This window comes from Salmo trutta, chromosome 30 (assembly GCF_901001165.1).
Source record: "Salmo trutta chromosome 30, fSalTru1.1, whole genome shotgun sequence".
In the NCBI taxonomy this organism is placed as follows: Eukaryota; Metazoa; Chordata; class Actinopteri; order Salmoniformes; family Salmonidae; genus Salmo; species Salmo trutta.
In genome coordinates, this window is record NC_042986.1 from 17,038,662 (window position 1) to 17,060,647 (window position 21,986).

At 43.6% G+C, this 21,986-nt stretch overlaps 1 protein-coding gene across 3 annotated transcripts in view; it reads right to left on the reverse strand.

Moving 5' to 3' along the window:
• LOC115168131 (metabotropic glutamate receptor 4) overlaps positions 1–21,986 on the reverse strand; it is a 330,740-nt gene that overhangs the window by 128,439 nt on the left and 180,315 nt on the right. For all 3 annotated transcript variants that reach the window (XM_029723096.1, XM_029723097.1, XM_029723098.1), the window contains exon 3: positions 6,040–6,256. In XM_029723096.1, the coding sequence (XP_029578956.1) occupies positions 6,040–6,256 (217 nt within the window). The remainder of the gene's footprint in view (positions 1–6,039; positions 6,257–21,986) is intronic.

Sequence of the window (21,986 nt, forward strand, 5' to 3'; positions counted from 1 at the left end):
GACCTCCCTACAACAACTGGGCATGCTCCTGATGAGGTGGCGGATGGTCTCCTGAGGGATCTCCTCCCAGGCCTGGACTAAAGAATCCGCCAACTCCTGGACAGTCTGTGGTGCAACGTGGCGTTGGTGGATGGAGCGAGACATGATGTCCCAGATGTGCTCAATTGGATTCAGGTCTAGGGAACGGGCAGGCCAGTCCATAGCATCAATGCTTTCCTCTTGCAGGAACTGCTGACACACTCCAGCCACATGAGGTCTAGCATTGTCTTGCATTAGGAGGAACCCAGGGCCAACCGCACCAGCATATGGTCTCACAAGGGGTCTGAGGATCTCATCTTGGTACCTAATGGCAGTCAGGCTACCTTTGGCGAGCACATGGAGGGCTGTGCGGCCCCCCAAAGAAATGCCACCCCACACCATGACTGACCCACCGCCAAACCGGTCATGCTGGAGGATGTTGCAGGCAGCAGAACATTCTCCACGGCGTCTCCAGACTCTGTCACGTCTGTCACATGTGCTCAGTGTGAACCTGCTTTCATCTGTGAAGAGCACAGGGCGCCAGTGGCGAATTTGCCAATCTTGGTGTTCTCTGGCAAATGCCAAACGTCCTGCACGGTGTTGGGCTGTAAGCACAACCCCCACCTGTGGACGTCGGGCCCTCATACCACCCTCATGGAGTCTGTTTCTGACCGTTTGAGCAGACACATGCACATTTGTGGCCTGCTGGAGGTCATTTTGCAGGGCTCTGGCAGTGCTCCTCCTTGCACAAAGGCGGAGGTAGCCGTCCTGCTGCTGGGTTGTTGGCCTCCTCCACGTCTCCTGGTGTACTGGCCTGTCTCCTAGTAACGCCTCCGTGCTCTGGACACTACGCTGACAGACACAGCAAACCTTGCCACAGCTCGCATTGATGTGCCATCCTGGATGAGCTGCACTACCTGAGCCACTTGTGTGGGTTGTAGACTCTGTCTCATGCTACCACTAGAGTGAAAGCACCAGCATTCAAAAGTGACCAAAACATCAGCCAGGAAGCATAGGAACTGAGAAGTGGTCTGTGGTCCCCACCTGCAGAACCACTCCTTTATTGGGGTGTCTTGCTAATTGCCTATAATTTCCACCTGTTGTCTATTCCATTTGCACAACAGCATGTGAAATTTATTGTCAATCAGTGTTGCTTCCTAAGTGGACAGTTTGATTTCACAGAAGTGTGAATGACTTGGAGTTACATTGTGTTGTTTAAGTGTTTGAGCAGTATATATAGACTTATTTTTCTACTGTATTATTGACTGTATGTTTGTTTTACTCCATGTGTAACTCTGTGTTGATGTATGTGTCGAACTGCTATGCTTTATCTTGGCCAGGTCGCAGTTGCAAATGAGAACTTGTTCTCAACTAGCCTACCTGGTTAAATAAAGGTGAAATAAAAATAAATAAATAAAAGTGCTGTGGCAAATGCCGCCTCGCCACAGGTTTTCCGGCGGCCCTTGTGTAATCTGAGTACAATGACAAATCCAGAGTATGCTGGCTTCAATATCAGTGTTGGAATAATTACCCAACTGTCATACTTCAAATAAAATCAAATTGTATTTGTCACATGCGCGGAATACAAACCCTTACCAACAATGCAGTTTTAAGAAAATACCCCCAAAAAACTAAGAGATAAGAAAAACAGATAATAAAGAGCAGCAGTAAATAACAATATCGGGGCTATATACAGGGTTAGCTGCTGATTAGCTGTTCAGGAGTCTTATGGCTTGGGGGTAGAAGCTGATTAGAAGCCTCTTGGACCTAGACATGGCACTCTGGTACTACTTGCCGTGCGGTAGCAGAGAGAACAGTCTATGACTAGGGTGGCTGGAGTCTTTGACAATTTTTAGGGCCTTCCTCTGACACCGCCTGGTATAGAGGTCCTGGATGGCTGGAAGCTTGGCCCTGGTGATGTACTAGGCTGTACGCACTACCCTCTGTAGTGCCATGCGGTCGGAGGCCGTTCAGTTGCCATACCAGGCAGTGATGCAACCCGTCAGGATGCTCTCGATGGTGCAGCTGTAAAACCTTTTGAGGATCTCAGGACCCATGCCAAATCTTTTTAGTTTCCTTAGGGGGGAAAGGCTTTGTCGTGCCGTCTTCACGACTGTCTTGGTGTGCTTGGCCCATGTTAGTTTGTTGGTGATGTGGACGCCAAGGAACTTGAAGCTCTCAACCTGCTCCACTACAGCCCCGTCGATGAGAATGGGGACGTGCTCGGTCCTCCTTTTACTGTCGTCCACAATCATCTCCTTAGTCTTGATCACGTTGAGGGGGAGGTTGTTGTCCTTGCACCATACGGTCAGGTCTCTGACCTCCTCCCTATAGGCTGTCTCGTCGGTGATCAGGCCTACCACTGTTGTGTCATCAGCAAACTTAATGATGGTGTTGGAATTGTGCCTGGCCGTGCAGTCATGAGTGAACAGGGAGTACAGGAGGGGACTGAGCTCGCACCCCTGAGGGGCCCTGTGTTGAGGATCAGCGTGGCGGATGCATTGTTACCTACCCTTACCATCTGAGGGCGGCCTGTCAGGAAGTCTAGGATCCAGTTGCATAGGGAGGTGTTTAGTCCCAGGGTCCTTAGCTTAGTGATGAGCTTTGAGAGCACTATGGTGTTGAACGCTGAGCTGTAGTCAATGAATAGCGTTCTCACATAGGTGTTCCTTTTGTCCAGCTGGGAAAAGGCAGTGTAGAGTGCAATAGAGATTGCATCATCTGTGGATCTGTTGGTGCGGTGTGTCAACTTGAGTAAAGATACCTAAATAGAAAATGACTTGAGTAAAAGTCAAAAATGTGTTGGTTTAAAATATACTTAAGTATCAAAAGTTTAAAAAAAAATAAAATCCTAATATTAAGCAAACCAAATGGCACCATTTTCTTGTTTTCTTAATTTATGGAAAGCCAGGGGAACACTCCAACATTCAGACATCATTTACAAACGAACCATGTGTGTTTAGTGACTCCGCCAGATCAGAGGCAGTAGGGATGACCAGGGATGTTCTCTGTTTAGCGAGTCTGCCAGATCAGAGGCAGTAGGGATGACCAGGGATGTTCTCTGTTTAGTGAGTCCACCAGATCAGAAGCAGTAGGGATGACCAGGGATGTTTGGTTGATAAGTGCGTGAATTTTACAATTTTCCTGTCCTGCTAAGCATTCAAAATGTAATGAGTACTTTTGGGTGTCAAGGAAAATGTATGGAGTAAAAAATACAATATTTCCTTAATGAATTTAGTGAAGTAAAAGTAGTCAAAAATATAAAAGTACAGGTTCCCAAAAAAACTACTTAAGTAGTACTTAAAAATAGTTTTACTTAAGTACTTTACACCACTGTTCAATATAACATCCTACATAGTTTGGGTTGTAATAAGGATCAGTGAAAATGACCATGCTCTCAGTATCATTAAACTGCAGGATGTAATGGTCTGGCGCATGGAGACTTGGAGTGCAGGGAGCTTTTTGAGTTGAGCACTCACAAGGGAAAAAGTCAGCAGTACAGCACTAGGTGAGAGGAATGCTAATTGGACATGTCATGGTTTGGTGGGTATTCATAGATTGCTTTCTGTTGTCACGGCGAATAAGAAGCCAAGCAATAAGGGGGGGTTCAGCAAGTTGGCTTGGCAGCTGGATGGTGTGTTTTTACCTCCTGGCAGAGGTGCTTGGAAAGATGCAGTACATGACCCTACCATATTGTCTGTCTATCTGCGAAAAGAAGTGGGTTTGGAGTTTGCTGCTTTAGTTGAACTGAGCTCAACCTACTGTACAAAAAATTAATCTAATCTGGGAAGCCTACACATGGAACTCCCTTTCTGGAGGCTTCCCATGGTGCAACCTAGAGGCTCCAACCTATAAATTGCTGAGCAGGCTGAACTCTCCTCATATGAACTTCTCCTCCACAGAGCTGAGCAGGGGAAGCTGGAGGGCTCTGCAGGGGCACTCCTCCGCTTCCTCCGCCACTGGTCTCTCTCTAGGACATACAGTATGATGGGCAGCAGCTTGGAGCCGGCAGACGAGCGAGCCACAGTGGCACAGAGAGCGGTAGGCATGTCGGTAGTGATTACATTCAACCCCAGCGGGGGTCAGAGGTCAGGCTGAGCGTGTGCGGCCTGCTCCCTGCTCAGAGCTGACTGTATTCCCAACGCTGTTCTACGCCCACGCCCACTGGTGCTCCAGGCAGTCATGCTCACTTCTACTTCTCAGTTCTCTCTTGTTTGTTCACTTTCTAACTATCTTTCAATACTGATTCATTTTCCCAACCTCAACACTTTTCCAATCACATTGGACAAATTGTTTTAGTTTAGCCAGAAAGCTGAAACTAAATGTGGCCACGGTGCCCATTTCAGGACAATGACACTCGTAAACTGACAGATTAAGAAAACAAGAAAATGGTGCCATTTGGTTTGCTTAATATTAGGAATTTGAAATTATTTGTACTTTTGATACTTAGTATATTTTAAACCAAATAATGTTTTACTTTTACATGAATCGGAGTCATAATAATGACAAAAATACACACATGAATACACATACACTCAGGTAATTTGTGCACATGGGGGTGGGTTGCATAAAGAAACAATGATCCTCTATGGCAAATGTAAATAAATACATTTCTGTTTTCTATTAAGATATGAATTCATCAACATGGATAATTCATTCAGAAGCACTGACCTGTTTCACTTCCCAATATTTTAATTATTCATGCGCTTTACATTACAAATCAGTATCCACTTATTTTCAGATTATGCTGCCAAACGCCCATCAATAAGGGGCAGATTTGAGGCCAGGGAGACAGAGATGAATGGCCTAGAACTCTTTGCCAGCAAAGAAAAAGAAACAATTAATCATTCCTTCCAACGTCCCAGGCATGGCTTTACTGCTGCAACGTGAGAACACTTCTCAACCTTCATAACCTCACTTTGAAAAAGATTCATACAACTTTCAATTCTATAAAAAGAGAGAGAAGACCTTTTGATCTCTAGCAGGTTCAACGTTTCTCAAGCTTTACCACCGCATGTTTAATTTATTCATGTTAGGCTATTTGATGCTATATGTTATTCAGTCAACTGTCAGATAAACCATTCTGTATTTGTTTGAGGTCAGCTGGGTTAATGCAAATGGGAAAATTGAATTATTTTATATGTACAGTATGATGTGTATGATGGATGATGATGGTCATAGTACAGCCAACAATTTGTATCTAATTTTCCCCGTAATTCATGACTGGATTCCATTCTTTGGGCCAAATGGCCATTACTATTATATCTAAAAGATGTTTGATCTGTAGATGGAATGCTCAAATGGAACAGCTCTTTTATGACTGTCTTTTCCTTTCATTTGAATTCTGAATGGTCACAACAAGATGAACTCCCCTGAAAACTACCCGACCACTCTGCCTCTAACGCTTCATAAGGAGATACAGCTAAAATGGTATAATGCCATACCTGAAAAACTCTTAAGCAGATACAGGATGTGTGAAATAATACTGCAGAGATAAAAGCACTCAAAAGCTACAGGGTAATTTCCAATGAGTTCCCCTGCTTTGTTTGGTTCAGCTGCTTGAACATAGCAGTTTATTTGAGGACTGACATCTGCATATCCACATAAAGGGTCAAGTGCCATTCAAGCTTTGTTAGTGTTTGCATTGCACAGAGAATCCTTTAACAGCAAACAACCGATTCCGCTTTCAAGCCAGTAAATGAAAGTGCAACACTACTGTTGGCTTAACACACAAAAGCATGGCACCTATGTTAAGTGATTGGCCTCATTGCAATAGGGTAAATTTAAATCAAATGCAACATGATAATGAATTTAACTAAATGTAGCTTTTCCAATGTCCATAAACCTATGGATCCTGAGGGTTTGTGAGCCAAAACATCAGGAAGTTTCCAGACCCAACCAATGATGCCATAATAGGTTCCTGATTGCAGGAGCCAATCAAAAATAATATTGAATTAAATAAGACCAAGCATACATGTGGAACAGTGAAAAGAATGTTCAGGTGAGATAGAGATGACTCACCGTCTTCGCGGGACTTCTGTATGAAGGCGTCCACACCACTCTCTCCATAGTTGCCCTCTGATGCTACTGTGGAGACGTAATTCCAGCGCATGGCTTTGACTATGTCCACCATTGCCTGTGCCTGGTAGGTGTCCGGAGGCACGACGCGGGAGAAGAAGTCATAGCGCGTGTTATCACTCAGCTCCGGAGCCGTGGAGGCATAACTCACCTGGGGGATCTGGGGAGAGAGAACAAGAGGACATGGTGTGAGCACATACTGTAGTTCCACTTTATAGTATCGATATATGCCGGAAGGAATGATGGGAAGTTAGTACATCTCAATTGTCTCTTATTGAAGACAAGTTGTAGGTCATTTCTAATTTACAGAAGTAATCCCTGTAAAAGGCTTTGTGAGTATGCAGTCAGCTCTCAGTGCTTTCATATTAGTCCAGAGGACTCCTGACTTATAGAATGTAGAGGCTTGATTGGCTGTGTTAAAAGCGGACACCCTATTTGAGAGATAAGTGTTATTAAACTATTAAAAGTAGTTTGTAAGGGGTCATTTCATATAAAGTACATTTTGTTCCTAAGGGGAAAGGTCTTTGGTGGGCTGATGGTAACATAATTGAGCAAAGTATTTCAAACATTTATGAACTATCAGGATTGTTTTATTAACCACCCCTCTCATCTCTTGGATACTGATCAATACTATCAAATGGTAAATGAAAAGCCAACCAGTTAACACAGATGCTATGCTTTTGTGTGTTAAGCATAGTGTTGCACTTTCATTTACCTAACAGTAACTGGCTTGAAAGCGGAATCGGTTGTTTGCTGTTAAAGGATTCCATCTCTGTGCAATGCAAACACTAATGGAGATTGAATGGCACTTGACCCTTTATGTGGATATGCAGATGTCATGGTGAGAGACAGTCCTCAAATAAAATGCTATGTTCAAGCCTACACCATGCTACACCATGGCCAAATTATGCAACATAGAGATACATTTTGGGTTCCACATGCATGCTTGGTCTATTTAATGAAATATTATGTTTTGGGTTTATACATTTTATATGGGAATATTTTCAAATAGCATTTTCAATGACGAGGTATGATTTTCTGTTCATTCAGGTGACTGATGAGTAAATGAGACATCAGGACTGAGGTGAGAACCTGGATTTTACTCCATAGGGTAAACCTCAGTGGTTACTGTAGTAATTATCTGTGGTATTACACTTCTGTACACTGAAATATTGACACCTAAGGAGTGTTGAATGCTACTATTTCAAAAATGAAGAAAAATGTCTGTCTGCTCACTCCCACATCTATGTGCACAGACTTTGTCCAGCTATGATGTCATATACTGTTGCCCTCTGCAAAAATGAGCACAGCATTTCTCAAGAGTGTCAAGACAACTGAGATTAAACCTCAAAGTTGAGATGTTGTAGACAAAGTGTTATTCCACTTCAAGCTGCCCTCAAGCCAATCAAGTAGCACCAAAGCTATAATAAGCTAATTTAAATTAGATTCTCACAGACTAGAAGTGATTCATTTGGGGGTGAAAAGTGTTAACAGACAAGGGCCTTTGTTCCGGGGCCTGTGATAACACATTTTAAAGTAACTTGACAAGGCAGTCTTGTGTTTTCCCGGCATTCACAAGGGCAACATTGTTTTTAGTTTTTTGGCGGAGAGAACAAGAATATGGTAATAACATAAACTGTATAGTTTTGGTGATGTATATTTGTCTACAAGAATACAATTCAGAGTAAAATGTGCATCCTTGATAACATATTTTACAAACATATTCCATTTATGTCTCCTTGAAATGATGTGCACTGTGGAGCACGTAGTCTCTCTAGACGAGTTGTCTTCCACAATGTACCAATGCTCCAGCTTATACGTCTGTAGAAGTTCTGCCGTCAGTTGGGACAGAGGATGAGTCAGAAATGGGAGGTGCATCAGAGGTGCCGTATTCACTTGTTGCTCTAGCTAAACAGGACCACAATTCCCGCCTGCATTTTAAGCCCTGCCTACCCAAACTCATGATTCGTCTGTCTGATTATTTTTTTTAAATGTTATTGAAATGTCCCAGGGAATCAAAAAGGGGGTAGATTCAGCCCAATATGGTGACCGGAGTATGGGCAAGTGGGTCTGTTGAAAGGAAAGTAGTGGGCTCGTGGAAAGGAGTGGGTGCATCGACAGGAAAGTAGTGGGCTCGTGGAAAGGAGTGGGTGCGTCGACAGGAAAGTAGTGGGCTCGTGGAAAGGAGTGGGTGCGTTGAAAGGAGTGGGTGTGTCGACAGGAAAGTAGTGGGCTCGTGGAAAGGAGTGGGTGCGTTGAAAGGAGTGGGTGTGTCGACAGGAAAGTAGTGGGCTCGTGGAAAGGAGTGGGTGCGTTGAAAGGAGTGGGTGTGTCGACAGGAAAGTAGTGGGCTCGTGGAAAGGAGTGGGTGCGTTGAAAGGAGTGGGTGTGTCGACAGGAAAGGAGTGGGCTCGTGGAAAGTAGTGGGCTTGTGGAAAGGAGTGGGTGCGTTGAAAGGAGTGGGTGCGTTGAAAGTAGTGGGCTCGTGGAAAGGAGTGGGTGCATTGAAAGGAGTGGGTGCGTCGACAGGAAAGTAGTGGGCTTGTGGAAAGGAGTGGGTGCGTTGAAAGGAGTGGGTGCATTGAAAGCGCTCTGCTATAGGTCAGACAGTTTGGAGTTTTGAAGCCAGAGGATGACTCTGAGTCGTACATCACTTTCGATTTACAGAGATAATTGTACATTTTCAGTTATAAAACTGACAAGTGTTTTATTTTTAATTAAAAGTACTAATGATGGGCGTACTATTGCTTCACCCTGATATTGGCTACTAGGTAGACTTCCCATGCCGTTGCCGGACAGAAGCGCTTGTCAAACGGGAGCTAAGGACACTGTGTCCAAAACATACAGTAGTTGTTTAGTTTTCATGCAAGCATTTTCAGGCATATCCTATCACTATGTCCCACAGTTATACAAAATATCACACGCGAGTAGAAACGTTAACATTGTTTGTTAGAGTTTAAAGTTACATTGTCTCACCAAACTGTAGCCTACTCAACACAGTGGATTGATTGATTGTGGACTGATTTGGAGAGTGACAGCTGGTGAAGCCACATGGTTACCCAGGAGGTGTGCACGTGGTCAGTTTTCCTAATACATTTATTCTATGTTATCTCTATGTTATAATATGTCCTGATATTGGGAAATGTATTGGTCATTGATATGATGACATTTGATAAGCATTAATTGTGATGGGAATTATAAATGTTACATTGATGAAATACCTGTTTAGGTGGTCTTCTAACCTTTTTGGGTTTCTCATTTCAGAAGAGTTTAGTGTCATGTTTCCTCTGGGCTCTCAACTGAGGAATTATTGATGATCTGTCTAAGTTATAGTTGCTCCGTCTAGTTTGAAGGTGCTCTGCCTTAGAAGCCAGTCGTAGCTTCTGTATATTTGCCATTTAGATTATTGTTTGTTGTTTTGAAAGTATATGTCAGTGTTCCTCAACATCTTGTACATATTTTGGATCCATCTTCACTCTCTGCACCTGTAAATAAATACCACCATTTTGCAATCGAATCCTGCGTGCCTCTTGATGCTTCTCACCCCACTGACAAGACCCTGGGTCCACTATTGATCTCGTCAACCAGTCCTATAATTCCTTTTTTTCAATGTATGTATTAAATAATGATAAGTCAAATGGTTTCCATATAATTTGTGTTTGTGCCAAAAATCTACTGTAATAATAGATCTTGATTCACTCTGCTGACTGTACTGTTGTAGTGTCAGTGCGGAAGTCTTACAGACTGCCTCAAGTGCTGAACACTTTTCCCACTTGATAAGTAATCTCTATTCCTGCTCGCTCAAGTAATTTCAGATTTACGATGGTCAGTGATCTTTCCGTAGCTTCTTCCCTGCACACTTTGGGATTTAACTGAGCATATTTTATGACACTCAATAATGAGTTTCATGTTACAACATAAAATACAAAGACACCTCTTCTTATGCTGATGCACTTTTGATTGGCCCCAAGTCCCTGTGGGTTATAAATTACACTACTAGACAGTGAAAAGCTCTAGTGGGCAGTAATATTTGATATGTGTATATACAGTATATTATATACTATATACACACACACATCACATGCTACTCATAATAAGACAAAGCAATTAGCCTATTATAATGTTTATCTGACTCCATCAGATAAATAGCAATATTTTTTTTAAACATTTTTAATATAACCTTTATTTATCTAGGCAAGTCATTTAAGAACAAATTACAGACTGCTACTCAATAGTGATAGGGGGAAAAAATCTATACAATTACATATCGCAATATTATTTGGGAACCAAAAAAGTGTTAAACAAATCAAAATATGTTTGGATGTGATCCTGGTTATTTGAAGGAAGATCATGACTGCTGAATGACCCTGATACAGACATCTTAGATATGACTGACAGTTTAGTGAAATCGGCCTGATCTCTCTCCAAATGTTTTCTGTCACAAGGCTACAGCTACAGCCTCCAGGGTTATTGGCATATGCTGTCACCTTGAAGAATCACCAGGAAGAGACCGACGGATCTGGAGAGACAGATGTTGACTTAAGTAAGTTTTCAGAATGTTTTAACCTCTAAAAGTCTAAGCCTTAGAGGGGGTGACTATGGAATTGTTTTAAGAAGGTCATACCATGGATAATTTAGCTATTTGATTTAGAATTGTCGGACCCCTGTAGGTATCCCGCCAAAATAAAACAATTATTTGAACACATTTAAATTTGGCCTTTACTATATAGCCCATATAAATGCATTGAATACCACATTCACAAATGGCAAAAAATACAGTAAAAAAATAAGGAATACGGTTTTGAAGTGTTTTTCCTTTATCTAGGAGATATAAGAAAGCTCAGGAAATGTGTTTTTTTGACACATACACTACATGGCCAAAAGTATGTGGACACCTGCTCATCTAACATCTCATTCCAAAATCATGGACATTAATATGGAGTTGGTCCCCCCTTTGCTGCTATAACAGCCTCCACTCTTCTGGGAAGGCTTTCCACTAGATGTTGGAACATTACTGCGTGGACTTGCTTCCATTCAGCCATTAGAGCATTAGGCACTGATGTTGGGCGATTAGGCTTGGCTCGCAGTCGGCGTTCCAACTCATCATAAAGGTGTTCGATAGGGTTGAGGTCAGGGCTCTGTGCAGGCCAGTCAAGTTGGAAAGGTGACATCCTATGACACTGCCACATTGAAAATCACTGAGCTCTTCAGTAAGGCCCTTATACTGCCAATGTTTGTCTATGGAGATTGCATGGCTCTGTGCTCAATTTTACACCCCTGTCAGAAACAAGTGTTGCTGAAATAGACTAATCCACTAATTTAAAGAGGTGACAACATACTTTTGGCCATGTCGAGTATTTAAACTTCTTTTTATTGGCACAAAACTACCTCCATACCTTTTTGAAAATGTACCGGGTTACCTTCAGATGAGTCCCGTGACACTTAAATGGAGAACACCATCATGTGTGTGAGAATCTCATCTTTCCATAGAGTTTGTAGCCAAAACGGTTCGGATCAGAGCCTAAAATATACGTTTTGTTCCATCAGCCACTGTAGCAGGTAGATGAAAAGATCTACCAGCCACTCAGATTTTTTACCAGCCAAAATAATTTCTCACCATAATTACAGCAAAAAACTGATGACCATGCTTTGTAATGTTTCTAAAACAAGAAATGTTTTAGTAAGAAGCAATGTTGTGTATTGCTCAATTTAATACACATTTTTGATACCTGAGTCTTTTAACCAAAATATCAGAGGAGAAAAAATGTTCAGCTACCCCTTTTAAGGGCGGGAGGTTACCGTAGTAATGGGGCCACTGGAGTCATGTCAGGTGGTATCTGTGAGTGTGTGAGATTTGGGATGTGACAAGTAGTAGACAGTGTCTACAGAGTCTCTTCGCCATCAGTTGAAGCAGCAGATTTAAACTAACATTGAAAAACAACTGAGCTTACGAACAAAACATTGTAAATAGCCAAGAAACACGAGGAAAGTATCACTTTGCTGATCTATCAGCGCTTCACTCACAGTGTGCAAAGCTGTTGCTGTACGACGTGGGATGTAGGATCCAGATTTAATTGTGTGATTAGCAGCTATAAAACATAACAGCTACTTCAGCATTTTCCTGCTAGAAATCGCAACTCATATGCTCATACTTAACTTTTGACTGTATTTTAATTCACAAATGGGAATGTAATGCTCACACTGTAGAGACCTGCAAATTGACCACCCGCCACGGTGGCTGGTGAAGTAGACATTCTTACCCGCCAATACCAAAATCTACCTGCATCTGGCCGGTGGCAGGTGTTCATTTTATGCCCTGGTTCAGACAGAAGTAGGCACATCGGCGGTACCAACTTCAGGCGAGACCTGTGGGGCTTGTGGAGGTGGTAGAGCAAAACAGACGACACCATCGTGTGAGTCTCATCTATCCATAGTGGCCATATTAGATTGTAGGCCAAACTGTTCAGACGCGACAGAAGTTTTAGTGAGAAGACCTATTTTCAGGAATGTCTCATGGTCTGACAAACACCGCTGTAGCTTGGCCACCTTCCACCGCAGATGCGGAAGGCCGACATAGGCGGACGCAGATATTTCTAGCTTAAACTGACGGATTTTGATGGGGATTTTTTTTTATGTTACTTAGATTGATGCATGTGTATGACAATAGACTCCTAAGGATGTTTTAAGGCAGAATGGTTTGTATATTAATTTTGTGGTTATTAGGAATGCAAGTTTACACAGTAGCAGTAAAATCTATTGATAGATGTATAAATCTGGTCATATTCTAAAATGTAAACAGAAGTCCCATCTTTGTATACTGAAGCTACAGTACCACTATGAGTCTGTTCACACTGAGCTGTAATAGCCATTGTTCAGAGTTCACTTTCCTGCATATAGCCTATCCTGAATTATTTATTTGAAACAGGGTGAGGGGTGGTTACCTTGGGAGAGAGATATGTGTGAGCTATGACGCATGCTGGTGAGTTCAGCTCTGCGTAATATGTTCCGGAATGAACTAATGCATTTTGCAAGTCTGTAGATCAGAGGCTCCTCGGAGGCTAAAACTCTACAGCACAGGAGTACAGTTAACCTGGACGAAACCTTACTCATACTGTACCTGCAACTACAGTACAGTATTCCACCAGCATGTGTCATTCCACTGCGGTCTGAAAGCAGTCTGACTGCGGCAGAGCTATCCTCCTCCCCTCTCCTCTCCCTGCCTCACACTGTGGTTGGCTTTGATGTGTTCAGTTGCAGCTCCCATTGATCCTGACACCCCCGCAGCCACTATTGGAGTACAAACCAGCTGTGCCCAGTGCCTGCAGCCCCTTACACCCACGTCAGTCCTCCTCTCGCCCCCTCCTCCTCCTCCACCCGCGAGGATGTATCTGTTAAATTATGCAAATGAACAACATGCAGCACCTCGCATTTCGAGTGGCACATGCAAAGTAAGGCACTATTTAAGTATGGTAATGTCCCTTTACACATTTTTTTTAAATAAGGGACATAACCTTACTCCTTAGAATGTTAGAGCAAAGATGTGTCACAACTCTTCTTATGCAAGGAGAATACCATTAGCTCATCCATGTAGGTGGATGTCTTACAATGCACAGTGCATTGTGCTTGATGTGTAATGACTGATTATACAACACGAGATGAGTCAGTTGGGAATGGTCCATAGTCCTGTCACCTCAACTCCTTGGTCTATCCTGACAACAGGCCAAGTCTTCCTCGATTCCTGAACAGGCTACTGTGTGTCTCTCTGGCCACTCTGTGTGTCTCATAATTGGAAAGCTCATGGGGACACAGAGGCTTCAGTCGTGTCTGTGGTATCTGGCACATGTCCAGAGGGCTCCACAGGAACCGACAGAGGTCATCAGACTTAAACAGCTGGCTGTGACTGAGGGGGCACAGAAGGACAGGGTGGTGAAACTATCCTGCTGGACACTGATTCATGGAATCTGTTCTCACACCAAACTTTGCTTCACTTTTGTCTACTTTGAGGTTAAGTGAAACTGTTTCCTGTCTCCTTATGTAAGGAAAAATACATGTGCTGGCCTCATATTTTTGTTCTGGCTTTGAAGTCATGGGGAGGATCTATGTTCTGCTCTGCCTCCTACCTGAACATCATTAAAGGGGCTGCTAAACTGTATTTGGAAGCTGCTAACAATGTCTTATTTTAGAGCACTTGAATATTCACTATTTCCCTTGCATTTAACTCATCACCTACATCCAACAGAGCTTCTCTAGTTACAAAGGATGTGATTGCATTGTACTGCACTTGTATTTCACTTGGTTTGGGATTCTTGTTCTTATCCTTGTGTTTTTTTTACCTGTGCTTTTATGTTCCTTTGAAAGAAAGGAAAGAAATATATAACATACAGCAGTATATCAAAAACAACAATGGACTGTTCCTGTCACACATGGTGTGTTTGGTGTCCCACCCACGAGGCTCACTCAGGTTTTCATCCCAGGGGAGCTTGTCTAAAACACAGATAACAAATCAAACAGGATCCCTGCTGACATCCCGCTTCACTGTACTCTACCTGCAAGACTCGCTTCCATTGTTCCTCCATAAAATAACAGTTCTTAGCTCTTCAATCGTGGAGAAAATGGCTGAAAACTTTGACTAAAGGTGTATGGGATTATCCAAATCAAGTATTACCGAGACTATGAAACATAGAATTAAAGTTTTGGGATGCTTCTTAAATCTGGTAATAGCAAATGGACTCCCTAATAAGAGTTGGAGGTGGACAATGACAATAAGCTTTTATTAGCTAAATATGAAAATACATATGTTTTTGTTGATTTTTTCAAGCAATGTATGGTGGTTCTGCCATGACAACCCTCAGAAATATATCTGCCAGATAAAGTGGCTATAGATATTTAGGGACTCTGTGTAATGTTTCATTTTTCACCTGAGGGATTTTTTCCTCCTGTAACAATTACTGAATTTCAGCATCCTGTCAAGAAGCAGGACAGGCTTAGCTTATCATGTTTTTTGTTTGTTAGATTTCTCTTTCCCTCTCTGGAGTACAGTGAAAGTACTGAAGCGTGATGTTCTCAGTAATAGAACACATACTGTATACTTCCATGCTTTGACTCAAGGAATTCAACTCCCCCAGCCAAGCTCCTCTCTGACCCATGAGAGAAAATGAGTATATACAAACTAGAGAAACCTTTGTTTGGATAGAATATTGTACAACATATACATATAGCCCAGAGAATGCCTTGTCCATCTAAAAGCAAAGCCACTGCCTGGTGTACCAATGTGGCTTGGAATTTCTATCAAGATCAAGGACAGATACCTAAAACCTATATTTTCGTTTTCATTTGGGGATACAGCGTCCCCATTCACTTCCTCTAGTACTAAACCAGCAAAGATTTTTGCCCTCAAGAGCCAGGTGTTCCCTGACCCTAGGTTGAAGATACCCAGGTTAGGACAAGCTAATAATTCCATGAGGAAGCTTTTTAAAATAAACAGAATGGTTGGACCAGCGCCATTACTAACTAGCATTGCTGGTGCCATTGTTTAGAATTGTTCCTCATTGCTGCAAAGCGTTATGGGATATTAGAATCCTCTTGTCTTAGCCTTTGTTATCTTCAACCTAGCCCTAACCTAAACCTGATCTCGACACTGAAAACTGACCTTTCCCACAGATTTGTTATGAACGTGACCAGAATTTAGAAATGAACCACCTTACCCCACCTCTCCCCTCAACCCTTTCTCATCCCTCCCCATCCATTGTGGGAGAAATTACAGTGATGGAGTCTCAAGCAGATGGTTTTATGCAGTTTTAATGTTCAATTCGCTTGCTTTAAATAACTGTGGCTTTTAAAAAATGCAATGAGTTCATTTGGCACAACATCAATGCTGAAGTAATAATGCTCATTTGAAACCTACAGAAATATTATACCGTACATCTGCACTGTGTGGCTGGCAAAGAAAAATCAAAAGCATTCGGGCTGGCACTGAAACTCTAATTTGCTTGGTGAATATTTCAGTCAAGTCTATTTGTCTGACAGGCAGTGAAACAAATAGAACAGGTTTATGACTTGAAGTGATTAATGTCTATTGGACATGGATGTCTGAGACTGGTGAAGTTAGCTACCAGTCTGGCAGTCTATCCAAGGAATTGTGCTTTACTGCTGTCGCTATATATCCTTAATATGAGATGTGGTAAAATGACCATCTGAGCCTGATACCCAGGAAAGGCTATGTCTGTGGCTCTCTTTGTCGTGGTATAGAGGGACATAGGGATTCTGTCAGAAGCCCCCACACACCCTATACCACAACAACAGTTCCACCTCATCCCTCAGGCTGTCAAGCACCCAGTAGGGGGCTGCAGTCGCCAAGGTAATGGGCTAGATTCTTATTTGGCGGTAGGGGTCTTCACACATGTCTGTCAGGTTCAGTTATTGGCAAACCCTGTCACGGCAAGTCAGTCTGCTCTCAGCCAGCTCTCAGAGGGGCCCTGCTGAGCTGAACACCACACGTTCCAGCCTCCTCAGTCCCCGGGTTCAGGCTATACATCTGGGTTCCCCAACTGGCGGCCCGCACTGATATTATTTCTTTTGGGGGGGGGGGCATTAAACACTGCAAAAACACCGGTATTCCCACGCATAATAAAGAGATATATGTGATCGTATACAAAAGTAAGCAAGATTTGAAATGATTAGGCTTTAGTCAAATATGATATCAGTTTGGGCTACTTGTAGGCGAATTTGCAGTCTACAAAATATTTCTAATTATGTTCCAGTCCACTGACCATCCACTCAAGAAAATATCAACCCGTGGCTGAATCTAGTTGATGATCCCTGCTACACATGATAGAACCTTCAGATACCTTCAGACACGGAGCAGACGCCTCCATTAAAATAAGAAGCCACCAAGGAGAGGTAGCTAGCTACTAGGTGGGATTCAAGGTCTCCCATCCCCTGGTGTTTGAATGACACACAGTGAGGGATGCTTTTCAAAAGGAAGGAGAAGAGGGTTGTTCTACAGTGGCAATGAAGTGCCAACAAATGTTTGCAATCCTCCAAGCAGCAATATCTTGGTCATAAAATGGTATGTTTGCTCTGTCTCAGGTTATTAGAGGAATGTTAATACACATTTCTCCAGCCTGTACTACTAGTGTTGTCCATCCTGGTTATACTGCTAAATCACAGAAGGTTTTTACTTCAACCATTAGACTCTTTGGCTTGACCCTACCCTGACTGAATGCCACAAACCAATTTCCCCAACTAAGACAGTAACTGCTATTAGTACTGTATAATCCTGTGAACTACTGGAACCAATCCACTAAGTCATATGAAAAACCACACCGGGATATTTCCATTTCCATTTTTTATTAAAAGAAATTAATATCTCTGACAATGAAATTCAACATTTTTTGATAGCCACGTGTTGCTACCAGTCTTCACTTGCCACCTGTTGCTACCCGCCTTGACTTTTTCCACATTTTGTTATGTTACAGACTTATTCTAAAATGGATTAAATAGTTTTTTCCCCTCATCAATCTACAAACAATACCCCATAATGGCAAATCAAAAAACAGGTTTTTAGATTTGTTTGAAAATGTTTTACAAATGAACAACTGAAATATCACATTTACATAAGTATTCAGACCTTTTACTCAGTACTTTGTTGAAGCACCTTTGGCAGCAATTACAGCCTTGAGTCTTCTTGTGTATGACGCTAGAAGCTTGGCACACCTGTATATGGGGAGTTTCTCCAATTCTTCTCTGCAGATCCTCTCGAGCTCTGTCAGGTTGGAGGGGAGCGTCGCTGCATTTTCAGGTCTCTCCAGAGATGTTGGATCGGGTTCAAGTCCGGGCTCTGGCTGGGCCACTCATGGACATTCAGAGACTTGTCCTGAAGCTACTCCTGTGTTGTCTTGGCTGTGTGCTTAGGGTCGTTGTCCTGTTGGAAGGTGAACCTTTGCCCCAGTCTGGAGGTCCTGAGCAGGTTTTCATCGAGGATCTTGCTGTTCTTTGCTCCGTTCATCTTTGCCTCGATCCTGACTAGTCTCTTAGTCCCTGCCACAGAAAAACATCCCCACACATGATGCTGCCGCCACCATACTTCACCGTAGGGATGGTGCCAGGTTTCCTCAAGACGTGATGCTCCCTTCGACCTCATGGCTTGGTTTTTGCTCTGACATGAACTGTCAACTGTGAGACCTTATATAGACAGGTGTGTGCCTTTCCAAATCATGTCCAATCAATTGAATTTACCAAAGGTGGACTCCAATCAAGTTGTCAAGTTGTATAAACATCTCAAGGATGATCAATGGAAACATGATGCACCTGAGCTCAATTTCAAGTGTAATAGCAAAGGGTCTGAATACTTATGTAAATAAGGTATTTTTGTTTTTATTTGTAATAAATTTGCAAAAATGATTAAAAACCTATACAAACAAATTATAGGGTATGGAAAAACATGTATTTAATCTATTTTAGAATAAGGCTGTAACGTAACACAATGTGAAAAATTCAAGGGGTCTCAATACTTTCTGAATGCACTGGAGTGAGTAGTCGTGCTGCACCTCGCTCCGCGGGTAATATTACATTTCATTTCATTACATTACATTGGAACGATTTGATTAGTGTATTGTTAGCTAGCTACATAGTTGTATCTGCTGTCTTTGTATCAAGGATAAAGGTGTAGCTCTGAGGAACTAACAAGGTTAGCTAGCCAGCTGTATTCGTTCGCGCCGTTTTCGAAACGGCGTCAACACCATAACACCACAGCTAGCTAGCCAACTTATATTACATTTCATTACATTACATTGGAACGATTTGATTAGTGTATTGTTAGCTAGCTACATAGTTGTATCTGCTGTCTTTGTATCAAGATAAAGGCGTAGTACAGAGTAACTATCGAGGTTAGCTAACCAGCTACATTCTCTAACATAGTCAACAACGCGCCCACTGCTAGCTAGCTAACCCTACCAGCTAGCTGTATCATTTTTAGTCAATAAGATTTTTGCAACGTAAGCTTAACTTTCTGAACATTCGAGATGTGTAGTCCACTTGTGTAGCTAGCAGGACTGACTTTGTGTTAGCTAGCCAACGTTTAATTACTTCTGCGTTATGAACTAGACACGGACACAAATGATCCATTGGTAGCTTGTTGTTACCAAGTATTGGTGCTAACCGTGTGTTATAGGATGCTAGCATGCTAGTTAGCTACAGCATCATAGGACACGGTACACTAGGTGGGTTTTCACGGAAGAATACTGTACCAAGTTATCTAGCGGAATAAACTAAGTTTGAGCCTATTCCTGGAAACACTGAACCACTGTAGTTTACATCAATTTTAATTTCTAGTGGTAGCTAGAAAAGTTATATTTTAGCGTTTTAGTGTTTCAGTGAATTGTTAGTGAGGGAGGCCCTGCTCTCTCGCTTCCCCAGTTGTTTAGTTAAGTTTTCTCCTTTGCATTAGCGTAGCCTCTCCTGTAGCCTATCAACTATCTGTCGGTCTATCCCTGTTCTCTCCTCTCTGCACAGGCCATGCAAACGCTACACATCGCATGCCACTCTAACCTGGTGGTCCCAGCGCGCACGACCCACGTGGAGTTCCAGGTCTCCGGCAGCCTCTGGAACTGCCGGTCTGCGGCCAACAAGGCAGAGTTCATCTCAGCCTATGCTACCCTCCAGTCCCTCGACTTCTTGGCGCTAGGATTACCACAGATAACACTGCTACTCCTACTGCTCTCTCCTCGTCTGATCACGTGTTCTCGCACACCCCGAGAGCATCTGGTCAGCGGGGTGGTGGCACTGGAATCCTCATCTCTCCAAAGTGGACATTCTCTCTTTCTCCCCTGACCCATCTGTCTATCTCCTCCTTTGAATTCTATGCTGTCACAATCACTAGCCCATTCAAGCTTAACATCCTTACCATTTATCGCCCTCCAGGTTCCCTTGGAGAGTTCATCAATGAGCTTGACGCCTTGATAAGTTCCTTTCCTGAGGATGGCTCACCCCTCACAGTTCTGGGTGACTTTAACCTCCCTACGTCTACCTTTGACTCATTTCTCTCTGCCTCCTTCTTTCCACTCCTCTCCTCTTTTGACCTCACCCTCTCACAGTCCCCCCCTACTCACAAGGCAGGCAATACGCTTGACCTCATCTTTACTAGATGCTGTTCTTCTACTAATCTCACTGCAACTCCCCTCCAAGTCTCCGATCACTACCTTGTATCCTTTTCCATCTCGCTCTCCTCCAACACTACTCACTCTGCCCCTACTCAGATGGTATTGCGCCGTCGCAACCTTCGCTCTCCTGCTACTCTCTCCTCTTCCATCCTATCATCTCTTCCCCCTGCTCAATCCTTCTCCAACCAATCTCCTGATTCTGCCTCTTCAACCCTCCTCTCCTCCCTTTCTGCATCCTTTGACTCTCTATGTCCCCTATCCTCCCGACCGGCTCGGTCCTCCCCTCCTGCTCCGTGGCTTGACAACTCATTGCGAGCTCACAGAACAGGGCTCCGGGCAGCCGAGCGGAAATGGAGGAAAACTAGCCTCCCTGCGGACCTGGCATCTTTTCACTCCCTCCTCTCTACATTTTCCTCCTCTGTTTCTACTGCTAAAGCCACTTTCTACCACTCTAACTTCCAAGCATCTGCCTCTAACCCTAGGAAGCTCTTTGCCACCTTCTCCTCCCTCCTGAATCCTCCTCCCCCTCCTCCCTCTCTGCGGATGACTTCGTCAACCATTTTGAAAAGAAGGTTGACGACATCCGATCATCGTTTGTTAAGTCAAACGACACCACTGGTCCTGCTCACATTGCCCTACCCTATGCTTTGACCTCTTTCTCCCCTCTCTCTCCAGATGAAATCCTGCGTCTTGTGACGGCCGGCCGCCCAACAACCTGCCCGCTTGACCCTATCCCCTCCTCTCTTCTCCAGACCATTTCCGGAGACCTTCTCCCTTACCTCACCTCGCTCATCAACTCATCCTTGACCGCTTGCTACGTCCCTTCCGTCTTCAAGAGAGCGAGAGTTGCACCCCTTCTCAAAAAACCTACACTCGATCCCACCGATGTCAACAACTACAGACCAGTATCCCTTCTTTCTTTTCTCTCCAAAACTCTTGAACGTGCCGTCCTTGGCCAGCTCTCCAGCTATCTCTCTCAGAATGACCTTCTTGATCCAAATCAGTCAGGTTTCAAGGCTGGTCATTCAACTGAGACTGCTCTTCTCTGTGTCATGGAGGCTCTCCGCACTGCTAAAGCTAACTCTCTCTGCTCTGCTCTCATCCTTCTAGACCTATCTGCTGCCTTTGATACTGTGAACCATCAGATCCTCCTCTCCACCCTCTCCGAGTTAGGTATCTCCGGCGCGGCTCACTCTTGGATTGCGTCCTACCTGACAGGTCGCTCCTACCAGGTGGCGTGGCGAGAATCCGTCTCCGCACCATGTGCTCTCACCACTGGTGTCCCCCAGGGCTCAGTTCTAGGCCCTCTCCTATTCTCGCTATACACCAAGACACTTGGCTCTGTCATATCCTCACATGGTCTCTCCTATCATTGCTACGCAGACGACACACAATTAATCTTCTCCTTTCCCCCTTCTGATAACCAGGTGGCGAATCGCATCTCTGCATGTCTGGCAGACATATCAGTGTGGATGACGGATCACCACCTCAAGCTGAACCTCGGCAAGACGGAGCTGCTCTTCCTCCCGGGGAAGGACTGCCCTTTCCATGATCTCACCATCACGGTGGACAACTCCATTGTGTCCTCCTCCCAGAGTGCTAAGAGCCTCGGCGTGACCCTGGACAACACCCTGTCGTTCTCCGCTAACATCAAGGCGGTGACCCGATCCTGTAGGTTCATGCTATACAACATTCGCAGAGTACGACCCTGTCTTCCACAGGAAGCGGCGC